The sequence below is a fragment of the Amborella trichopoda genome, chromosome 13 (genome assembly GCF_054954075.1).
Source record: "Amborella trichopoda isolate Santa Cruz 75 chromosome 13, AtrichopodaSantaCruz75HAP2 v2.0, whole genome shotgun sequence".
NCBI lineage: Eukaryota > Viridiplantae > Streptophyta > Magnoliopsida > Amborellales > Amborellaceae > Amborella > Amborella trichopoda.
In genome coordinates, this window is record NC_142348.1 from 24078960 (window position 1) to 24103486 (window position 24527).

At 38.8% G+C, this 24527-nt stretch overlaps 1 protein-coding gene and 1 non-coding gene across 6 annotated transcripts in view; both read right to left on the minus strand.

Annotated features, from left to right (window-relative positions):
* Positions 1–24527, minus strand: part of LOC148779114 (uncharacterized) — a 52144-nt gene that overhangs the window by 13885 nt on the left and 13732 nt on the right. For 4 of the 5 annotated variants that reach the window (XR_016046768.1, XR_016046766.1, XR_016046767.1 and 1 more), the window contains exons 2-3: positions 20785–20912; positions 12214–12383 (exon numbers count right to left, since the gene is read on the minus strand). Coding sequence is in view for 2 of the 5 variants with exons in the window: in XM_088854780.1 (XP_088710906.1) it covers positions 12214–12383; positions 20785–20912 (298 nt within the window). In the remaining 3 variants the exon portion in view is untranslated. Of the gene's footprint in view, positions 1–12213; positions 12384–13606; positions 13685–20784; positions 20913–24527 lie in introns of those variants that run through there. The other variant, XM_088854781.1, reaches the window with a different exon arrangement.
* LOC148779115 (U11 spliceosomal RNA) lies at positions 9571–9698 on the minus strand. The gene has a single exon (XR_016048690.1). It is a non-coding gene; the product is annotated as a U11 spliceosomal RNA (small nuclear RNA).

Here is a 24527-nt window from a genome sequence, read left to right on the forward strand (position 1 = left end):
GAGAGAGTAGACTTTGTGGGCTAGCCATGTACAGCATAGACCCAGCACAACACCTGTTAGGAGGTGCAAGTTGGTTCAAGTGGAAGGCTAAAACACGACAAGGGGTAGGTCTAAAAGGGCATGGTTGGAAGTAGTGAGAAAAGATATGGGGACTTATGGCCTCATTAAGGGTATGATCCTTGATAGAACAGAATAGCAAACCAAGATTCGTATAGCCAACCTCAAATAGTCGGGAAAAGGTTCTGATGATAATTTATGGACCATAAATCTTTTTCTCTCTCACTTGGTGCACTCATTCTTTTCTTTCACTGTGATTTCCTACCTTCGTTAAATGGAGCTCCCCCCTTTTAACCTCTTATCATGTGGGCCATGTTTTCCCTTCTACTTTATGTAATACATTACTTCTTTGTCTTTATTCTCATGTGGTTTAATAGCTTTAATGGTCTTCCATCTATTAAAGAAGAGCATGCTCACTACCTTCTTTTGATGTGGCATTTCCTCTTTAATATTTGTTATTTTATTACTCATCTTTTTCTCTCCCTTACCCAAGTGGGGTGAAAGCTTTTTATAATTCTTTAATTATGGGGGCATTAAGAAAGGGGCTATTTTACTCTCTCCCTCTCTCTCAACAATATGAGAAAAACTCTCTCTTTTGTTTCTGGACATTGTCTCGTTTACCTCTCTTGTTGGAAATATACAACAAGCACAAGATGCAGAGAAGAACGGATAGGAGAGACAGACTATGGCATTGGGCTTGACGGAATTTCTCTCTCTCTAATGTTCCATCTCCATTGAGTATGTAACTTTTGATATTTAAAGAGAGAATGAGCAATTAGAGAAAATCAAGAGAGATAAGGAAAAAATACACATACTTGGTACTCTATTTTGTGTGGGAATGTTCAAGACCTTTCTTATATCATCCATTGATCAATACACATTTAATTGGATCATTTCTTGTATCATCCATTGATCGATCAAAGTAAATTTATTCCTGCATTTCATGCCCAATCGATGTCTTACGGGTGAAATTACTGATTAGAGATCATAAAAAATATCATAAACATAAAGTCAAATAATTCCGTAAGAAAAATAAAAATTTTAAATATAAAAAATCCAAAAACAAAAAGAAAGACCTAAGAATAAGTTGAAATTACAAAGAAAAGGGTCATTATAACACTACAGCGTAAGCCCGACGGCCATATTGAATCTAGGACAATCCAATTACATTTTGTACTTGAATTTTAATTTTTTTTCTACGAATCCAAATCACTTGAAATTATGAGCGTCTATTCTTTAAAAATAGAAGAATCAAATAAAAACATCAAAAAAGCAATTCGCAAAAAATAAATTGACCAATATCCCCAAAAACCTTCAAGGGTATTTTGATCAATTTATATTTTGCTAATTATTTTTTAATATTATTATTATGTGCACCTTGCAGAAAAGAATGCACACCTCAAATTTTATGTGATTTGGATTTGTAGAAAAATATTAAAATTATATTATAAAATGAGGTTGTGATCGTCAGATCGGCCCAGATTCAATATGGGTCGTTGAGCTAACACTATAGTTGTTAGCTAGTGGGCTAACCTTATTTATATATATATATATTGTACGGGGCCTTGAGTGTGCAACTCAGAGACTCAAAAATATTATACTAGTCGGAACCGTTGCGCTTCGAAATTTTACCGAGACGGGGCATTTAACACTCCAAAGAAAACAAGCTCACTCATGCCTCCAAATCCCCTAATTTTGATTTCAGCGACTCCTTACTAAATATCGAGGTCAATTGACCACTGTAGGGCCCAATTATATGGGAGTTTTGTTCCACCATGGTGAATAGCCACTAAGTGGTGAATGGTCACCGTGGTGAGGTCCTACCTATGGGGTGAGAACCCCAAATAACAAATAGGGAAGACATGCTAAAGTAGCACAATCAAGTCTCCAATTCTTAACCTAGTCACCGGATCTATGAAGGCACTCAAGGTCACTTGGTGACGGGCAATTATCGACGGTATAACAAGAGGCAGGGAATATCGTATGCACCTCAATATGAGTAATAACGACACGTGTGACTCATGTCACACTATGAGTCGAACTACATGATGTAAATGATAAATAATACAAGATACTATATCAGATTTCACCAAACATGTCTCAATTCAGTCACATTCGTGTGTCTTGTCGCAAGCAATGCATCAAGTGGGATGCTAATTGGAGCGTGTTGATGCACAACAAAGAGTCTATTACCACCCTACGCAGGGGAATTTATGTCAAGAAAACCTCTTTCTTCTCAATGACATTTCACACAAGATAATTTTTTATCTCCAAGTGCTTTCACTTATTGTGATACTTTGGATTCTTTCTAGAAGCTAGTGTCGTCGAGTTGTTACAACACACGGCAACAGGCTCTCTAGCACTTGATCCGACCCCTAACATTGCAAGAACCTCCTAGGCCATCAGCCCTCCTGCAAATGCTACACAATAAGCAATGTCCTTCGCCTCTAAGGAAATCAATAGCAAACACGTCTGCTTCTTATTATACCGGAAAAGCGCTCCCACTCCAAGCGTAAGAAAATATCCTAGAGCGACCATAGCCATGGAACTAATCTCTTGGGACATTGTGGCAATCCAATTGGCTACAACAAAGAATTGCAGTGCTTTCCTGATATAGACCTGATTCATCCTCATTAATGGAGATACATGTCAAGCATTCCCCTTCAATCTCAAAATGTCTATGGGGAACTCTATCACTTGCACCCCTTTGATGCTTGAGAATGAATGGTGGTTCATTCCCGCTATTCTTGACGACTATAGGAATACTCACACTATAGCCCTTTAGTAGAGGAATCGCTTCACCATTCCCTATTTAAGATCCCACCGACCTCTCAGTGCTTAAGTACTTCGACAAAATGAAGTTCACATCATGAGATTCCACCCATTTCAAAATCATAGATTAGGATATACCTTTGAAGTAACATATCATATGAAAGGACATTCCATGGACCTTTAATCTAGATTACTAGTCATATGGGATGTGATAGACCAAGTTTTCTACTGGTCCACAACTCATAAGAGGTTTTAGGCACAGGTTTTGAAGGAATTCTAGTAAAAATGTACATAACAGTCAACAAAGCATCTCCCAAACAAAAGGTCAATACGATATGTGTTTCTGCCATCATGGAACTCCCTTGTAAATTAGGGAAAAATTCCTTCCTTTGCGATACCATTTTGATGCTGAGCATAGGATATCGTTTCTTGCGGAACCTATCCCTTGATCCGCATTGGACTTACCAAACAGTTAAGGGTGTACTTGTATCCCCCATCACTTCTAAGAACTTTACTTATTTTCCTTGACTGAATCTCAAACCCCCAACGTAAATCACTTGAAGCAATCAACCAAGGAAAGAGAAAACAGCCAATCTATCAAGGTGGGGTGCCCCTGGGAGGCCTTGGCGCCACCCCAAGCAGATTGGACGTCGCCTAAGCGGGCTCCCAATGCCTAGACCAGGCGTCCGCCTAGGTTTTGCCCTTGCCCAACGGTAGAAAATGTCGAGCATTTCCACAAAAATTCCTCCTTAATAAGGGAAGAAAAGAGGCTTAGGTGTGTTTCCAACCTCCCTTAAGTAATTTTTTTCTTTTGAATATTACCTTAAAATAATTTTAAAGGCATTGAAACCCAAAAAAATTAGAAAAACAACCATAAATTTTGGATTTTTTTTTATCAAAGAATTTTTCCAAGTTTGAATCATCTCAAACTTTGTCTCTTTTATATGAAGCATTGTGGAACACAAAAAAGTAATAAGGGTTATTTTAAAGTGATTTAAAGGTTCATACTCATCCAAAACATTGCAGATCGAAGATCGCACAAGGTTCGTTCTTATCTCTGCATTTGATATTTCTTAATTTCTCCAAAAGTCTACAACAGGTTCTAATTGATTCAGAATGGAAATATGGTTTTTGCTCGGGACAAAATGACAACAAAATCCATTGCAATTTTTGTTGTAATTAATTTAAATAACACTTCATTAGTACTAAGGGGGATATTGCCCCATGTAAGGAGGTCCTAAGAGAAGTTAGGAAGGAGATTCTTAAGAATATGGATGCCGAAAAAGGGAAGAAGGAAGCAAAAGAGGAGAGTATCGTAGAGTTGAGGGATGGGGTGAATATCTATGGTGACAATGGGAGTGATGATAATGATGACGGAGGGGAAATAAAAGTGGGTTCCTCTCAAAGTTCAATGAGAGGCTTGTAGATGAAGAAGCCTTGTATGAAGGAGCCAATGGATGCCTTTGCCCCCCAATCCCAACGATGCAATTGAGAAATAGAAAAAGCAAGTTACGATCAAAAATAGGTTCAAGACAGAAGTTTACTATATTCATCGGTTGTTTATCAGATAGGTATTGCCCTTAATGCATCTCACTTAAGTAGCTTTTATAGCAAATTGGAAGCAATTTTGGACCAGGGTTGAAGGGCCCAATCCTTATAAGCTTAAGAAGCCATTGCTTCATAGGCAAGGTTTAGAAAAACACTGGGCGGTCCCTAGGCGCCCCGCAGGGGGGGGGGGGTTGTCTCGAGTGCCCAGCACCCAAGCGAGCTACCCAGAACCTCAGGTGCCCAGAGGTTTGAAACATGCACATATATGCATATATGTGCTTTCTAAACGCACATATATGCCTATGCGTATCTAACCACCTTTTTTATGCAAATTTGTGTGTGAATGTTGACACTTTCAAATCACTAAAACTTTTGCTTAAAAAATTAAAAAAGTGAAAAAAAGAAGAAGAAACAAAACAAGTACATGATGTACTAGTCCTTTAGTGTCCATGCAGCATACTCAGTAGTCCATATTTCAAACAATCATGCTTATGGACTCCAAGTGTCCAATGAGACCAAATACCAATACAAAATGATGCTGTAAAAAAAATGGCATGCAAATGAAAAGAAAGAGATCTCTAATTATTCAATATTTTCGATGTTTTATGCTCAATTTTTCGATTGTCTAACCAGCTCAGAATTACCCCAAAGATCTTTGTAAGAACTTCATTTGGGCCTTAAAATTTATTGCAATAATATATTTCAAAATTTTGCATTCCCAAAACATAGAAATATCCAACAAAATCCAAAAAAAATCGCATTTTCAAAAAAGTCACATTAAGATATGGTACGGCTCAATGTTCCAAAAAGCGAACCACCCAGCGCCTAGGCGGATCTGGGAGACTGGGCACATCACCCAGGCCTAGGTGCCCAAAAAAAGCGGTGGTCCTTGGGCGCCCAGGAAACCGCCAAGGCGGCCGCTTAGGCCCTAGACTTGGGCGGAGCCCAGGTCCAGCGCCCCACCCAGAGGCGGAAATTGCTTTCGGTGGGGGTATTTTTTGTCCATTTTTTTTTATGGGTTTTAGGTCCATTTGAAACCTAAAACATTGGAGCTCATTTAAGAGAGAGAAAGCCCCCAAAAAACTAGTTTTTCGTGATTTCTTTGAGATCAAAGGGTTCCTCAAAGTTATGAGAAATTGATCAAAACATCACCCATTGATATTAGACTTAATTTTTGATGTTTTATAAATCTATTGGGGGGTTTTTTAGAAGATTTTGAGTCCTTAGAAGCATCTTTGAGGTGGAAGTTTGAAGATTGAGCAATCAAACTCAAAGTGATTTTTTTTTTATTGCTTGTATAAATTGCATTATTTTGAGATGTCTTCTTCGGGATCTCATAGGAGTGGCGATCCCGGTTGGGAATATGGCTACAACCTAGATCCTAATGATAAAAATTGTATAAGATGCAATTTTTTTGAGAAGGATACAAAAGGGGGCATAAACTGGTTCAAGAAACATCTTGCTAGTATCAGGGGGGATGTTGCCCCATGTAAAAAGACTGCTGATGTTGTTAAAGAAGAAATAACCAATTTTTTTAATATGGTAAAAATGAAAAAAGATGAGAGATTTGCCTCCATAGCAGAGATTAGGTCTGGGGCTTGGGTCAATTATGATGATGATGATGATAGTGATGAGGATGGGATTGGGGAGGAATGTCAAGAGGTAGAAGTTGAACAATCATTTAGTGGAAAGGGAAAGGGAGTCGTAATTTTTTCTGGTTCTGGTTCTGGGAGTAAGAAGCCTCAGGTTATGGGCCCTATGGATAGTTTTTAGCGTTGGTCTGACCTTGAGGTTGCAGGAGAGAAAACAAAGAAGCAAACCACCATTGAAAATAGAATGACAAAGGAAGAGTGAGAGAGAGCTACTTATTATCTTGCTACATGATTTTATGAGGCGAGCATTGCTTTCAATACCGCTCGCTTAAGCAACTTCTATGCCGCGGTAGAGACAATTGGCCAATTTGGGCCTGGGATGAAACCCCCAACCCCAGCTTTCAAAGCCTCTTTTGAAAAAGGCGGTGAGTGTCACGAAGGAAGCTGTAGAAGTTAAGAAAGATGCATGGGCTCAATATGGGGTATCTATTATGACTGATGCTTGGAGTGATAAGAAGAGAAGAAGTCAGATGAATTTGCTTATGAATTGTCCTTTAGGGACTGTTTTTTTGAGGTCTATTGATGCCTCTGATCATATCCATGATGCTCATTACATATTCCAAGTTTTAGAGAAGTGAATGAAGGAGGTTGGGGAGCATCATGTTGTACAGGTTGTCAAGACAATGTTGCTCCTAATGTTGTTGCAGCTAATTTGTTACGCATAGCTTATCCTAAAATCTTTTAGACAATATGTGCAGCACATTATATAGACCTCATGCTTGAGGCTCTTAGCGGTTTAACCGAGATATCAAGTGCAGTGAAGAAGGAAAAGTCAATTACAAATTTCATTTATGGCCACCATCCCACTCTCAGCATGATGCGTAGATTTACATGGAAGAAAGAGATTGTGAAGCCTGGGGTCACAAGATTTGCGACCTGGTACTTATGCCAAGATAACATACATTCGAGGAGAGTGCAGTTAAGGAAAATGTTTACCTCGGATGACTGGAGAGCATGCAAGTGGTCCAAGGATCAAGTTGGGAAAAAGGTGACAGATATTATCCTTTCTAAGGCTTTTTGGCTAGAGGTGAAGGGCCGCTCTTAAGGTATTTTTTCCTCTTGTCAAAGTCCTTCGCATGGTTGATAGTGACAAGCCTTATATGGGCTATATATATGAGGCCATGGAGAAATGCAAGAAAGAGAGCTCAAAATTTTGATGATGATGAGAACTGTTATAACCCTGTTTGGGAGATTATTGATGAGAAATGAGATACACAGCTACATCGGCCATTGCATGCAGCTGGTTATTATTTGAACCCAGCTTTGTTTTATGTTTACAAAGATATACACACAAATGATACAATTATGATTGGATTTAATAAGTCTGTAAATGTGCTAGTCCTTGATCCTGATATCCAAGATATTATATGCGCTAATGAGCTGATAAATTACAAGTACTCATTAAAGTCTTTTGGGAGTCCAATGGCAACGAGGTAAAGGGCCAAAATTGATCCAAGTAGTAATAATATTCTTAAGCTCATCAAGTTCACGTAATCAAGTTTCATTTTTATAATTCTATTATTTATTTATGATTTTATTCTATATCTTTGCAGCCAATTGGTGGAGCCAACATGGGTGTAGTTCTCCAAATTTACAAAAGTTGATCATTCAGATCTTGAACCTAACCACTTCCTCATCCAGTTGTCAGCGCAATTGGAGTGCTTTTGAAGGGGTAAGGTCGTAAAGGTAATTTGTATAATTGTATTAATAATACATGAACCATAGACTTTAATTAGTTTCATTTGATTTTGCTAGATTCATACAAAGAGAAGGAACAAGCTTGAATCAAAGAGGTTTAATGACCTAGTCTATGTCAAGTGTAATCGATTTTTGAAGGACATGTTTGATAAGAGAGACCCCATTAGATCAAAAAATACGGACAACGCTATGGAGCGGTTAGTTGATGATGATGAGTCGAGGGGTATGAAGAATTGACATGGGACATGGTTATAAATGCTTCAGGGACATCAGCTGACCTTCTTAGGGCCACTAAATCTTCTGCACAGAGAACGAGGGTGGAGGAAGAAAAGGCAGATTCAGAAGAGACAGATGAGAACGACCAATATGTCGACGAGGATGACAATTCCGATGAATATGATACCAATGCAGCTGACCCTAATTTTTCTGATGATGAATGATGAATGTTGAATAATTATTAAACTTTGAACTTTGATTGAACTATGAATGGTAAATTTTAACTTTTAATTGGATATGGATTATGGACCGACTTATGGTTACTTATGGAGTGTGTGCTAATGTGTACTATACTTTGAATTCTGATGTGCCCCAAATACCTAATTCTAATATTTTATACAATATATAACTGTAGAATCCTTTTTGGATTCAACTGGGCTGCCCAGATTCTAGGCGCTTGCCTAGCCACTGGATGGCCTGGACCTCCCAGGCCACCTGGGACCAACCTAGCGCTCTTTGAAACACTGGTATGACTTTCTTTTCTTTTTTTTTCTTTTTTTCTTTTTTTCTTTTTACTTTAAGGTGTTAGAATACCCCCTTTCATGGGTCAAAATGACCCAAAATGGCCCCAAACATGGAAAAAAAAAATGCCGTTTTTATGAATGTTCCTAAGCACCCACCTAGCTTGCTAGGGCGAACGCCTAAGAACTTCCGCTCGGGAAGGCCTGCCCAAGCCTAGGCGAGACAGCCTCCTAGGCACTGGGCAAGCTGTTTTTTCAAACAATAACATAAGGAGGTACAATTCACAAAGGAGTGCCCCAAACCCACAAGGATGCGAGCATCCAATACAGGATCACAGGATCATGATTATGACAGGTACATGGAGTGATGTGAACAGATGTGTAATGAACATAAAGGTGAATTGTCCTTTAAGGACACGAATTCTAAAGTTTATTGATGCATTTGATAATGTACAGGATGCACAATTCCTTTTTACTTTAATTGACAAGTTCAATGAGGTTGGGGAAGAGAATGGTATTCAAGTGGTAATTGAAAATGCTACAGAAAATATGGTTATTCCTAATTTATTGGACTAAAAGCGGCCTTGTAACTTTTGAACTCCATGTTTAGCAAAGTGCATAGACCCATGCTTAAGGCTATTAGTGAACTGCCTAGGGTATCAGGTACACTTCCTAAGGCTACTCGTGACAATGTTCATATATAGTCACACCATTGCCTTCAGCATGATGCACAAGATCGCTTAGAAGAGCGATCTAGCAAGGGCTGGGGTAACCGGATTTGCCACTTCTTTTCTAAGTTTACAAAGAATATTGCAGAAGAGAAAGCAATTGAGTTTGATGTTAACTTTAGAAGAGTTATCTAGATGTAAGTGGCCTAGATGTGCTAAAGGGGAAAGGGCATGTGACAGTGTGTTTAAGAGTTTGTCAAGTGGGTAGTCTACTCGGTTAAAGTCTTTCTACCCTCAGTGAATTTTAAAAATAGGTTAATGGTGACGTGAAGCCCATTATGGGCTCTAAATATGATGCACTAGATGGAGGTAGCAAAGGCTTTGGTCAATGATGAGAGTACGTATTGCTCAATATGGGAGATAATAGATTACAAAATGGGATAGATTACAAAATGGGATAGGCAGCTTCATCAGCCCAGAAATTGTGTCAGCCATATGTCTTGATAGCCATACAGCACCCAACTTCGAAGGGCAGGAGTGGCATATTTAGCCAACCGACCCTTTTTCTTAGGCAGCTTCATCAGTCATTACCTGAAATTGTACTATTTGAGGTTTTGAACATGAAGTTCTTCTGCACAAACTTAGGTATTGAGAAAAAGGATGCAATTATGGAAGGCTTTGCCGTTAATGAATGTCTTGAGAGGCTAGATCTACACAATGATATCCAAGATAAGATATATGCTAACGAGTTACTTTTGTATAAGTGTACTTTGAAATCATTTGTGAAGGAAATGGTGGTGAGACCAAGGACAAAATCAAATGTAGGTAATTTCCTTAGTATTTATTAATTTTGCATAGTTTCATATGAATTTAGATATTAAATTTGGAGTTCCTTTGATATGGTAAAAATTTAAGACTATCATAGATTTAGTGATTCATATTATTAGGGTATTATCTTAGTTTATAAGTCTGAATTGTGGCTCATATATTTTACTACAGTTCCACACAAAAGCAAGAACCAGCTTGAGAAAAAGAGGCTCAATAATTTAGTCTTTGTCAAGCATAATCTGATGCTATAGATGAGCATTTTTAAGATCCCAAAGAGAGATCCCATTTCATCCAAAGACTTGGATGATGCCAAAAGAGTGGTTGGTTGAAGATCCTTAGTGAGGGTTGACCTGGGATATGGTCGAGGAAGTTTAGGACCAGCTTCCACCCATAGGAGGGCTAATGACCACCACTACTAGTACACAAAGGAGGAGGAAAGAGAGGTGAGGAAGAGGAGGCCGATTCACAAGAAACTGAGGACCATTATGTTGAAGAAGATGACGATTCTAATGATGGTTTGGAATCGGATGGAGGAGACAGGAATGAAGCCAATGATTATGAAGAAATTGATGATAATGATTGAAATATAAATCCTACTAATTTTCTTTTCATCTTTTGTCCATTTTTATGACATCCTAGTCATCATTAAATTGTGGGTTTGAACTCAGTTTTCTTTTTATATGTGGCCGGTCTTCCAACATTGAAGCAAGTCGAAGCCGACATATCCCTTGGAGCACGACACTTGCCATACCATCTCATGGAATTCTAGCCCTTTGCATCCTCAACCTTCATTTCCTCTTTCATTTGGGGATTCTAGCCTCAGGGCCAAACTGGGAAGGCGATTCTTGCACCAAGTTCTCTCCTTTACAGAACCATGGCCCCCAAGTCTAGTACAACCATATCCAAACTTAAACGATTCAGATGGATCCATCACTTCACAAAAACAAGAGATCATCAATGAAATTAACTTTTTTTGTTTTTCGAGGAATCGCTCGGCACCATTCAGCCAATTTCCTTCACACCTCCCACACCTAGTGACACCAAAATAATTAAATAGAAAATTGTAATTAGGGAGGTAAGTCAGCAATGAGGAGATTGCCTCTACCCTCATGAACCTCAGCACAAATAAATCTCCCCACTCAAATAGTTCCCAACCCAATTTTTCCACAAACCGTGGCATATAATGAGTGATGAAATATGGCTAACCATCAATCCATCATAGCTCTCTCCATCTTAACTCCATCATGAGATCTCTTAGATCAACATTTATCACCTTCATTCTAAAGAAAATAGCTGCAATTTCTGTGATTGCTTCTAAACCGATAGACCTTTGTAATCTGCATTAGAAGATTTTCAAAATCATTGCTAATTAGTTATATCAGCGCAAAAGCTAGATTGATCATCAATCAATACAAGATGCCTTTGCCAAAACAGAGGCATATTCAAGCAAGCTATTGTTGGCCATGAAATTGTTCACAGCCTGTGCAATGAACAACTAGAGAATGCGTTTTGTTTTAAGATAGATCTTCAAAAGGACTAAGTTAATTGAAAATCCTTCAATTAACTAAACTGATGTCTTTCTTTGGAGAAACCTTTAACAATTGCATACGAATGTATTTCTAATTTGATTTTGGGTTTTTATAACTGATTTTAGCCCCTTCTCTTTTGCTCAGTTTGCTGATTTCTAGCAGTAACTCTATATTACTTGGGATAACATGGTCCCTTACACTGGTTAGCCAAGTAGTTAGGGTGCTTTGACGGAAGAGGCAAGTAATTATTTTCATAGATCATGAGTGTAGGTCTATCCTCCTCCTGGTGGTTAGTCTAGAAGTGTTACATTGAATACCTACAGTTTCCCCCTTTTCCGGGCACCCAAAAAGCACATTGATCATGTGATCCAAGACTTTGGGTGGCTAACACAACAGAATGGTTGGTCTTTAGAGCATCCTCCTCAGTTGTGGATCTGAGGAACTTAGTAATGGAGACAAAATCCCAGCCAACAGGTTTGATCCCATTTTAGAGTCAGACTGTGTTGTACTCTGATGAGTCCATTTGGGCCAAAAAATATTTCCTTACATGATTAAGCACTAAGCTTATTTTCTCTTTGCAATTCATTTTTGCATTTATTTTTTTGTCAGTAAACATTATTCTTTCTTCATGTTTTTATCTGTTATCTATAAAAATTATTTTATTTATCAAAATAAAAATAAATAAAGGTCTCATTATTCTGAGATCTGGTTTCCTGTTCCAAACCTTATATCGAGAGCTTTCACATTGGGACAGATGCCTGGGACCCTTTCCAAGCCAACATTGCTGACAGCAGACCCCGAAATATCCAATAGCTCCCATGAGGTGTCTGCTAGGGCAATGAGGCTGTAATCATCTAGTAACTTCCTTCTCCTTGAGATGCTCAATATTGCCATCTGCAGTTCATGAGACATCAAACAAGATGAGGTTGTGATTTTTAAGCCACAAATAAATTTAGAAGATGAGAAGCACATTCCAGATCTTTACTTGTTTACAAGAAACACAAATATATCACTTTATAAACCAGAATCATAGCGAGTTGCAAGATAGAAAGAGACTCAGGCAAACAATAAAAACACAGTTACATGACTCATCAAACGAACAAAACGCAAGGTTATGACTCCAAACACAAGCCCATACTCATCAAAGGAACAAAACACAGTTACAAGACAATCAGAAGTGCTTCTCGAAAATAAAGTAATCATATATGCCATAATTGCACTGCAGTGACCAACAAAACTCCCATAAAGTAACTATTCAAACAGTTAAAACACAGTTACAAGTCTCATTAAAGGAGCAAATACAAGGAAATAACTCCTACTGCAAGGTACTCATCGAAGGAATAAACCACAGTTGCAAGACAATCAGAAGTGTTTCTCGAAAATAAAGGAACCATATATACGCAATGATTGCACTGCAGGGACAAACAAAACCCCACAAATATACGCAATGATTGCACGGCAGGGACAAACAAAACCCCACAAAGCAAGAACCTCATGAAGCATACATAACCTAGATCTTCAACAGATATAGAAAATCATTGGGAAGAATATTCTATTTTTCCCTCTTTTCTTTCTTTTTCTTATTTCTGTTGGGTGGGTGTAAACTTGTACGTATGAGGGATAAACTTCAACTGTCCTTTTCTATTTTTTTGGAGAGTAACGTCATCTCTCCATTTCTTTCACAGAATCTAGAGTACGTTGTCACGTTACTTGTTCCTCATATGTTGGTTTAAGGGCAGTCTGACACACGAAAACATGGTGTTTCTGCTCAAACTAAATTCCCACTCATGTGCCAACCTTACTATAAAAGTTTGAGGGCCTCTACATGTAATATATTTATTAAAGAAAGCACGACTTCTTTTTTACAAAAAGTCCAAATTAGTCATGACCAAAAGATAAATGCCTTGTAGTGATAGTCCACTACCCACAAGTGAGATGAAATTAGGGCTACTGCTCAACTGTCTGTATGCCATAGGCATCTTTAACTTCCTGGTGGAGCAGTGTGGCCAGCTTTAAGTTTTCATAAAATGACTGGCAAGTAATCAAGGCACATGTTGGCTTCTTTTCTGGCTTCTCAATAGAAACTTACACTCTTTCATCAGCATTAAAGGTATTACCTTGTTGATCTCCCTGAAAAAGTACTACATATTGGCTTTGCCATCATGCTTCATTTTGTTTTCATATTGCCCAGATCTACACAGAAAAAATATGAGAATTATCGGCAACATACACCATACCTGGCTTTTGTATTTCTCCCACATAAAAAAGTGACCAGGCACAACGAGTCACAAATATGGTGCTTTCATTCACACAAGCAAATTTAGACAGCTGGGTGCTTCCCAACCTGCAAATTGGCTCATGAACAAAACCCCTATGAGGCTATAAAGCTCTAGTTGAAAAATATAAAATATTAAATCTACACTTATCAACAAGTATTTGATGGTGGAAGGGGAATGAAGGGAAGAAAGAAACAGAGGTGTGTGTGAGAGAGAGAGAGAGGAGAATGAAATGACCCATTTTTTTGGAATCCACCATATGTTTATATTATTAAAGATTACACACGGTATCTTGGTGTGACTTTATAAATCACACATAACCCTATTGAATCAATTATTCCATTTATGTCCCTAACTTACAATTGTACATTTAATACATGACATAGAATCAATTATTCTATTTAAGTCCCTACCTTACTGCTGTACTTTCGACACTTCCCCTCAATATGGAGCACAGACATCAATTATGCCCAGCTTGAGAACACTATTTTGCAGTCTGTCACAGACAACTATTTTGTTGAAGATATCTTCCAAATGATCTCTTGATTTTTCACATGAGTACAAATAATTCTGGCCGCAAGTTTTTCCCTTGTGAAAAACTAATATACCTCAATATGCTTTGTTCTATCATGAAAAACAAGGTTCTTAACAATGTGAATAACTGCTTCATTGTCAAAATAAAGGGTCACAGGTAACTGAACTTTAACTCCCGGATCAGCCAAGATAGTTTCCACCCACATGACTTCACATGTTCCATGTGCTATAGCTCTATATTCAACTTCAACACTTGGTTTGGCCACATTTAGTTTTTTTACTCTTCCATGAAACCAAAATTCCTATCAACAAGGTACAATAGCCTGTAATTGGCCTCTTATCAATCTGTGAACCAGCCCAATCTGCCTCAGTGTAGATTGCAACACCCATATGACCATGAGTAATAAACAACAACCCTCTACTAGTAGATGACTTTAGATACTTTAGGATATAGTAGACATCTAAATAAGGTTTTTGAGGGGCATGCATGAATACTAACTACATAAACCGCATAAGATATATCTGGCTGCATAATTGTGAGACATGTAACGCCCAGTAACCTTTGCTATTGACAAGAATCCTTCAGTAACTCTCCCATCTGTTCATGACGTCTATGATTGGTTCGCATAGGTGTATCCATTGATTTGGCACCCAACATTCTAGTTTGTTGTAACAGATTTAGCACATACTTCCTCGGGGAAATAGTTATTCCCTTCGTTGATCTTAACATTTCAATATCCAGAAAATATCTCAGTGGACCCGAATCTTTTATTTCAAACACTTAGGTAACATTTAAGTTTTTTGATGAGTGCCAAGCTATCCCGTCACTAAAATATTATTTACAATATGAGTGTTATAATCCCAACATTATTCTCCTCACAAATAGTGTATGATCAACTTGACTCCTTCTAAATACAATTTTTACTAAGGCTTAATTGTATTTGTCAAAACCAAGCTCTCAATGATAGTTTAAGTCCATATATTGCCTTTTTCAATCTGCACACCCTTCCTATCTCCAATTGAAGTTGAAAACCTAAAGGCATGGGCATACACTCTTCCTCATGAAGATCCCTACATAAAAAGGCATTTTTCACATCTAGCTGATGCAAGGACCAAGATTTTTTTGCAGCCAATAAGTGCATGATTCTAAACAGTATTTAACTTTGCCACAGGGGCAAAAAGCTCTTTGTAATCTATACCATGAGTAAAACCTTTTGCAACCAACCTAGCATGGTATCCGTCAATCATGTCATCCGCCTCGTATTTCACTGTAAACACCCATTTGCATCCTAGCACCTTTCCTTTATGAAGGCTACGGATCTCCCAAGTATTTCTCTTTTCAAGAACTTGCCGTAGCTGCCAAATTACAGCCTTCAATTGAGGTTGTGATAGAGCCTTTGTTACATGGGATGGAATGCTAACGGTAGGCAAATGATGATAGAAAGCATGATAGGAAGGTGACACATCATTATATGTGATGATGCACAAAGTGCATCAAGTGGACAGGGTGGCATGTATCTTCCATGGGAGCAGCAGATTCCTCCTAACTCTTGTGTATAATTTGAGGGATGTAAACCCTAGGAGGGCTACTACGAAGAACAAGAAGGGCAAGAATTGCTTAGGATGATTTTCAAATTATTTTAATGGCTTTTATTTTCTGGACCAGTTGGGGATTTTCATTTTATTTGCAGGGTCATTTATTTTAAAAGTCACTTAAGTTTAGGACTTTTGGGTTATTTCATTTATTCTATGGACATTTAATGTCTGATCATTAAGTAATAATATTTAAGAGGTGTGTGGGGCTATGGACAGCCATTCACGTGACTTTTCAGAATGAAAAAGACAGAAAGCTTGGGCTTTTGGGAGCTCTAATTGTGCTTTAATAAGAAACCCTAGGCTCCTATTTTAATGCTTGTGCTTGGCCTGAAATTTGCTGATATTGTTGTTCTCTAAAAAGTTTCCCACATCAATTTCGTGTGGGAGCCCAAGTTTCTTCAACAACAAGACCAGAGAACTATAACCAAGTCTAGGGTGTTTTGTTGATTTTGGGCCATGTTTTGCTAATTTCATCCAAAAGTTTACTGATCTCAACCCAAGGTTTGCCAAATTTTGCCTATAACTTGTTGATTTCTGCTAGATAATATTGATTATCTAGGCTTGTGATTACGGTGAACCCATAGCCGCGAGAAGGCACTAAGGAAAGGAAGCTCTCCTAGATATTGCCCATGACCCCAGAGAAGAGGCGATTGAAGACCTCAAAAGGCAAGTCCAGCAGCTTACACAGAAGTGTGCGGACATCACTCACGGGCAAGATGGGATTTATTTGCCCACGAAGAAGCCAAATTTAATCTCTTTCACCATCCCGCTCCTGGCGTGAAGTCAAGTGATACAGACAGCAATGGAAGGCCTAGACACCAGGGAGGCACCAATCTACGGTTTTCGACATGAAGGTTGATCTTCCTGATTTTGACAGTAATCCTCAACCCAAGGGGTTTATAGATTGGTTAAATACTGTAAGAAGGGTTCTTGATTACAAGGAAGTTCTCAAAAATAAAAAAGTACAAATTGTTACTATAAAATTGAAGAAGGGTGCCTTGGCATGGTAGGAAAAAACTTAGGTCTAGAAGGGAAAGAATGGCAAAGCCAAAAATTAATACCAAGGAGATGATGAAAAAGAAATTAAAGGAAAAATACCTACATGAAAATCATCTACAATCCCTTTATCATAAGATGAATAACCTTCGTCAAGGAGAAAAGAGTATAGAAGAGTACAACAATGAATTTCATCGGTTGATGGCTCGATGTGACGTGGTTGAAAAAGAGGAACAGTCCCTAGCTCATTAAGTAGGAGGGGCAAAGAACACCTATACAAGATGTGGTGGTCATAAAATGTTACTGGACTTTAGATGAAGCTTACAACCTTGCAGCTAAAGTGGGCTGCAGCCTAGGCAGTACAACTGCCAGCATAAGCGAATGTAGAGAAAAGAGTGGGAATTTGGTAGCTCGACAGACCTCACAGCCTGTTAGTTCATCCAAACATTAGGATATTGCAAGTGTTGGGGGCAGTTCTAGTAGCCTAAATAGCCCAAAAACCTACATTATTTAAGTGCTTTTAAGTATTTGGGAATCAGCCACGTCTCCTCTCAAGGCCCAAACAGAACATTTGTAAACCTTGCTGAGGAATTTCTTGAAGAGGACACCAAGCAATTAATTGCGAGAGACCTAGTTTATGATGAGCCACTAGAGAAAGAAGAGCTCGAAGTGACATTTAGAGATCATGGGGAAGCTTTGGTGATCCAGGGTAGTATGATTCTACCCCAAGAAGTAGAGGAGGCAAATTGGTTGCGCACTAATATCTTCACACATGATGCACCACCTATGGGAAGGTTTGTAATCATGATTGGCAGGGGGCATTGTGAAAAAAATATGTCTTAGGAGATGGTGAAAGTTGAAATTGAAGATGGAAAACCACCCAAAGCCATACAAGATGACTTGGTTCAGGATGTGGATGGATTGGAGGAGTCCAAGATGTTTTATGCAGTGGTCTAAGTAGAAGGGTTGCAGCCATTTATGAGAGATTTTTGTGATGTCATCCCCAATGAGCTTCCTTAGGGATTACAACCTATGAGGGACATCCAATATCACATAGACCTTGAACAAGGTCTAGCCTACTGAACAAGGCTGCATACAGAATGAGATTAAAGGAGCATGAAAAATTGTAGAGACAAGTCAAAAAGCTTCAATAGAAGGGGTTCATTCGAGAGAGCATGAGTCCATGCACTATCCCAGCCTCATTGACACCTCAAGAGGATGGGACTTGGCACATGCATGTGGACAGTAAGTCTATTAACAAGATAACACTCAAGTACCGCCTCAATTCCGCATCTCAAAAATATCTCGGATATGCTAGCTGGTGTTACTATGCTTTCGAATGAAGATTTGAGAAGTGGATACCATCAGAACCGTACTTGTCCAGGGGATGCATGGAAGACAGTGTTCAAAACATGAGAGAGCCTTTACAAGTGGTTGGTGATGCCACTTGGCCTCTCCAACGCTTCTAGTATTTTTATGACGGTGATTAAAGGTCTTCAAACGTCTAATCGGTAAATTTGCGGTGGTCTACTTTGATGATATTCTAGTATACAGCATAAGTGAGCAAGTGCATACGGAGCACTTGCGATTGGCATTTGACTTGTTACGGGAAAAGCAGATGTAGGCGAATCTTAAAAAGTGCGAGCTAATGACAAACAACTTAATATTTCTTGGTTATGTTGTCTCGGTTAAGGGCATTAAAGTTAAACAGAAAAAGGTAGCAGCCATCAAGGATTAGCCTACTACAGTGCTTGATGTTCGCAGTTTTCATGGATTGGCTACTTTATACAAGAGGTTCGTTAGGGGCTTCAGTTCAATCATAGAAATTATCACAGATTGCCTAAGAAGGGGGTGTTTGCATCAAATGATAAGGCCAAGAAGAGTTTTCAGTTGGTGCAATGTTAAGTTCAAAGGGGAGTCCTATAGCCTTCTTCAATGACACCCAGCACCGATATTCCACATATGATGTGGAGTTTTATGTTATTATTTAAGCCTCAAGACATTGGTACCAATATGTGATCCAAAGGGAGCTTCTTTTGTTCTTAGATCATGAAGCGCTGAAATATATTAGTGGGCAACATAAACTAAATCAATAACATGCTCCGTGGGTAGCCTATTTGCAGGAGTTTACTTTCGTCATTCAGCATAAGGCAGGGAATCAAAACAGAGTGGCAGACACCTTGAGTAGAAAATCGGCCTAGTCGGCTACCATGCCGGATGCTATTACTGTGTTAACTTCAAGGAGATATTCGTTTGGTGCCATGATAGAGTTAGTGGGGATTTTCTTATTCTAAGACAAATCTCTCTTTAAAGGATTATAGTTGCAAGTTCCCCTAGAGAGACCCTTGCAATAGAACTTCATGAAGGAGGTATTGGCGGACATTTTAGTTAAGATGAAGCCATAGCATTGGAGTCAAGTATTAGTTGCCAAAATTGAAGAGGGATATTATGCAGTTTGTCAAGAAAATGTCGTACGTATCAGCTCATTTAGGGGCAACAATAAAATATATCACTCTCACACAAAGGGCAGCGGGCTAGGGCTTTATTCTCCACTTCCGATTCCCAATGCATCTTAGGAAAATGTTGGCATGGATTTCATGCTAGGACTTCCACGGTTCTCAACAAGGTATGGATTCTATATTTGTGACTCATTTTATGGCTTGCAAGAAGACCTTGGATGCCACGCATGTTGCAAATTTATACTTCAGAAAGATAGTGAGCTTGCATAATGTTCTGAAAATGATAACTTCATATGAGGATACTAAGTTTCCCAGCCATTTTGGGGGAATTTTGTCGAAGAAATTGGATACTCGATTGTCGTTCAGTAGTGCCTATCATGCACAGACAAATGGGCAGACTGAACTGGCAAATCTTGGAAATCTTCTCCGAAGTATTGTGAGGAAAAAGAAGAAACAGTGGGATCTAGCATTGCCTCAAGCCAAGTTTGCCTATAACAGTGCTCATAGCAAGTCAACTGGTAAGATTTCGCTCGAGGTGGTATATAGGAAGAACTGAATCCATTAGCTTGACTTTGTTCCTATCTAGACTAATGGAAGGGACATGCTACTGCTTCTTCTTTTTTATAATGAAGGGTCATGCTACTGTTGACGAGTTGGTTGAGCAGATGAAAGGTATCCCACAGGCAAATACAACAAGTTGAATTACCACACGATAGGGTTGTTTACGGTTTGAAGATGGGCAGCAACGCATACAAGGTCGTTTTGCTTTCAATATGGAGACTTCGGATATCTTCAACATTACTGATTTGTCTGAGTATCTTGGGCTAGGGATAGATGAAGATGAAGGTTCCAAGTCGAGGGTGAGTTCTCCTCAACCCAAAGGAGAATGATGATGCACAAAGCACATCAAGTGGACAGGTCAAGTATCTTCTATGGGAGCAGCAGATTCCTCTCAACTCTTGTGCAGTGTTTTAAAATGCAGGATGCAGACCCCATGCTGTCAACAGCCAATGGGGTGACATGACTTGATCTGGTCAATCAAAAAAAACAAATGCAATTTTTTCCAGCTTAAACTCTTTCCATCACACATATAATAGACCCTGAACAACAAAAATATGATCTATTATTTTACACAATGAAAGATATATAGAGACAAGAAGGATTTTTAAATTATTAAATATAGATTCTAGGGAAATACATAGAATTATCATCATTTGTATCATTTCTCTCCTATTTTCATGCACCAAAGAAAAGTAAAAAGAATGCACAGGCATAAATTATTTACAAAAGAAAATGATTGGACATATCACTTATCAAGGAATGATGACCTCACACAATAGAATCCTCTTAAAATGGGAAGAATGAATGCTAAAGACGTGCAACTTGAAAATCTAAGCTTGGATATTCAAATGGCTTCGATAGTCAAGTACTCACCTTGATGTCTGGTGGAAAGATCGAAGAAACCTCACATAGATCAACAAAGATATCCTCCAAATGTTTGCCAAGAACTCCAAGACATAAGGCAACTAGACTTCTAGGTCTCCTGCTTCCAGTATGTAACCCTGCAATGAATAATGTAGAGACTACATATTCAGATGTTATTAATAACTTATCCAGTTTTAGCCTCAGTCCATACTGATCCCTCAAAAGAAAAATGAAAGACACTTATAGAAGTAAAAGAAACTTATTCTATAGTAACTACAAGAAACACAAAGTTTTAGAGAATAATGGGCATTCATTCAAAAGAGCAATAAATGCAAATTGAAGGAATAATAAACATCCTAGAAAGGGCAAGGAAAGTGCAAAGCAAGAGAAGTTTTATGTCTGTGTTGTACTCAAGACTTTGAAATTTCTGACCTAGGCATAATGAAAAAAAAATAACATGAGAAATCTGATGCATCAAACACTGAGAAGCATAGATTGTGTTAGAGAAGCACTGGAATAACGAGACATATCATCGTGACAAAACTTCATTTTGTCAATATTCTGACTATAGAAACCTAGCCATACATGCACCAATCAAAACGAATATCTAGTATGACATGGCTAACGCATCTCAAATTCCAAATTAGCCACTCTCAAGAGCTGAATAGACTCAGGAATTTTAGGATTACATCTATCATATGCTAAATAATTTACATGACCTAAAACTGCTGCTATATGGAAGCACCCCCATCAGCATCAATGAGACCAAACTATGAAAATGACAAAATGATTCAATTGGATTTTTTTATCTATAACAAAATTCCAAAATGGAAAACAAATGCAAGCGTTGTTCATAAAGGTGAAAGGGTCACCGCCCATCTTGAACCACTAGGAATTTCTTTTTGTCTCCATGATTGGCTAGTGACATTAAGACAATCCTTTTCAATAATGGAAGCCTAACTGAAATGTTTAAACATTAAACCTCTGAGCAGCACTTTGCTTCTGCAAACCCAATCACAAATGCACAAAGGCCTTGGGAAAAACTTACAGATTTTCCCCCTCTCCATCCTGAATAAGACCACCAAATAGAAGACAGAATGCACTACCAGTAAAGAGCAAATTATGCCTAGGAAAGTGAAATGCCATGCTAGCAACACCTAGGCCAGAAAGGAATTTTCTCCTTTTCTTTGCTTTTTTTCCTTTGTTTTTTTTTATGTGTGTTTGTGTTTAGGGGAGAGGGGTTTGTTTTTCTTGTGGCAATAGCCGACTTTCGAAAAGGCCCTCTAAAGGCACAGCGGTGACCTATTGCCACTCGGAAATACAATGAAAGGACCATACCTGTGAGGATAACTGGAAACGTATTAGAAGGTGGTTGACCGTTTCTCCATGTATGCACATGATATAGCAGTTTGAAAGCAGGATGCCTCTATTTTTATTACGTCAGACGGTCAAAGGATTGTTGGATTCAGCAAGCCAATTTAATGCGTGCAACTTTGACAAGGCAGGGATGGACCAGACTCTTCGGACAATTAATGGTTCACGAGCCAATGCTGTGAAGTGAGGACTCTTTAGGAGGAGGATACAGAGAAGGCACCTGCTGAGGTGGGGCACCAAATAATCTCAGCCGCCTCTAAAGGGGATGAAGTGGCTTCTTAGAGCCTCCAAATTCACCTCTTCATCATCCCAATTATGACAAAAGAGAGGAGCTCAAACTTGTTATGCCCCCTCCCATGCCCGCAGAGCGCCCCCCAGCACCCTACAAAAACTGTTCCACACCATGTGCAACACGGGTTACATAGAAAGTGGACCTCCAAGTCTGTTGGTTAAGCTACAAGCTCTCAAAAATCAGGTTTCTTCACCTGACTTGGCAATGAAATGAACATGGTATGAGTAGAGGAATGGCGAAGAAAATTGATACCCTTCCATGAGCCTGATGTCCGAGACGTAGATGATCTTCTAGGAAACCTTCATGAAGGTTCCGTTGCATAACTATGGTTGGATGATGGATAAGCCAAATGTGGTCAAGGTGCACTGTGAACCACCACCATTTCCCTAGCTTGATACACTCTTTACCTCCTGATCCCCTGACCAAATGGCTCCTTGAGTTAGCAAGCCTTTTACCAGTTCAGCAAATGGAATTCATGTAGGTCTCTACGCGTGCTCCAGAGGAACTAACACATCAGTCATTCATGTTTTTTTAGTCATTCATGTTTTTCTTATTATGCTCATAGGCTTATGAATCAAGGACATGTAGAAAATGGGAATGCTTTAAAGGGTGGCTTTAATGTGCGTAAGACAACCTTCCAGGAATAAGAATAAGCTTTTCCATGATGCCGACCTTCTTTGGGACCTTCCTATAATCAATGCCATTGAGCTTTATTGGGTTTACCTACACATTAGTGAAGACCAATACATTTGTTCCAAAAAATTGTCCTATATCCTTTATTTCATTCGTTTCGCCCACTCTCCAAGCCTCCACTTTGAAACCTATTCCTATCAAATGAATCTTGCACACATTTGTTCGAGCCTATTGTTACACCATATAGCACCTGGTAGGCCACACATGGCAAACCTGTAGCAAAATGCCAGTTTGAAACCCGAGGACGGGTATCCAGGCCACATTGTACCCAAAATCCTTGAGAAGTATGGTAGATGATGTTTCCCAGTCTAAGGCAGCCCACAGATTGCAAACAAATTAATGGTAGTCCAGTCTGATAGTAATATGATAGTATGCATCGGAAAAAGCCGGACATACCAAAGATGGTAGAGGGGGACCCCAAACAGAAACGTATTGGGCCTAAATTCAAGGGATCATTTTGGATGATGGAAGGCCCAACAAATAAAAGCCATGAGTTATGAAGTCAGTTATGACCCAGATCTATTATCAAATCGTCAGTAATAGAGCATGACAAAAGCATGACTCAAATCTAATCCAAGATACCCCTAAGATATCCCCTAAAAATCAGCTCAAAAGGATGCTCGATGATGAGAAATAGGGAGAACTATTCTCAGACTATAGTACATCGCCTATGAAGCACACAAAAGATAGCAAAGTTACAAAAGAACAACTAGAAATTGGAACTTGACGGGCCCGAGACTTTCGAAAATAGTAGCACGAGGCAAAAAACCCATAACTTTAAAATTTAACATCAATCTGACGCCATTTGACCACATTTACTAAAGGTAATGTGTCATAGCAAACTATTGAAAAGTTAATTTCATGCAACTATTGTTTTTAGGTAGGAAATACAGCAAAATGGCCCATTTCGATGGTTTTCTAACTGTTGTAAACAGTCCAAACAATGCAAATAGCTTCCAACCATTGTCCCCATCAGGATTTTATATAGATGCCTTGAACCATGGATGGATTATTTAAAGTATGGGCCTTACATGGCTGAATTATCACCTTTTTGTCCCGTTATGATGCAAAAAGGGCAATTTTCTTGACATAAAAATGCCCAAAATATCTATATTTGTCCTTGGAAAACTTGGTTTAACCCATACCCGTACAGGCACTTACTATCAAACAAATGATTGGACACCACCAAATTGCAGAGAGTCACGTAACAATTGTTTTGCAACAAATTTGAATAAAAGACTTCAAGCTTTGAAGGGATTTTGAGTCTTTTATGGATGAACATCAAAATATCAGCAACGTGCCACTTTCCATACATGTCTTCTTCTTTATTCTGTTGCCCTAGAATTGTAGAGCTCGATCCTGTAATGATTTGCAGCAAGAGTCACCCAAAACT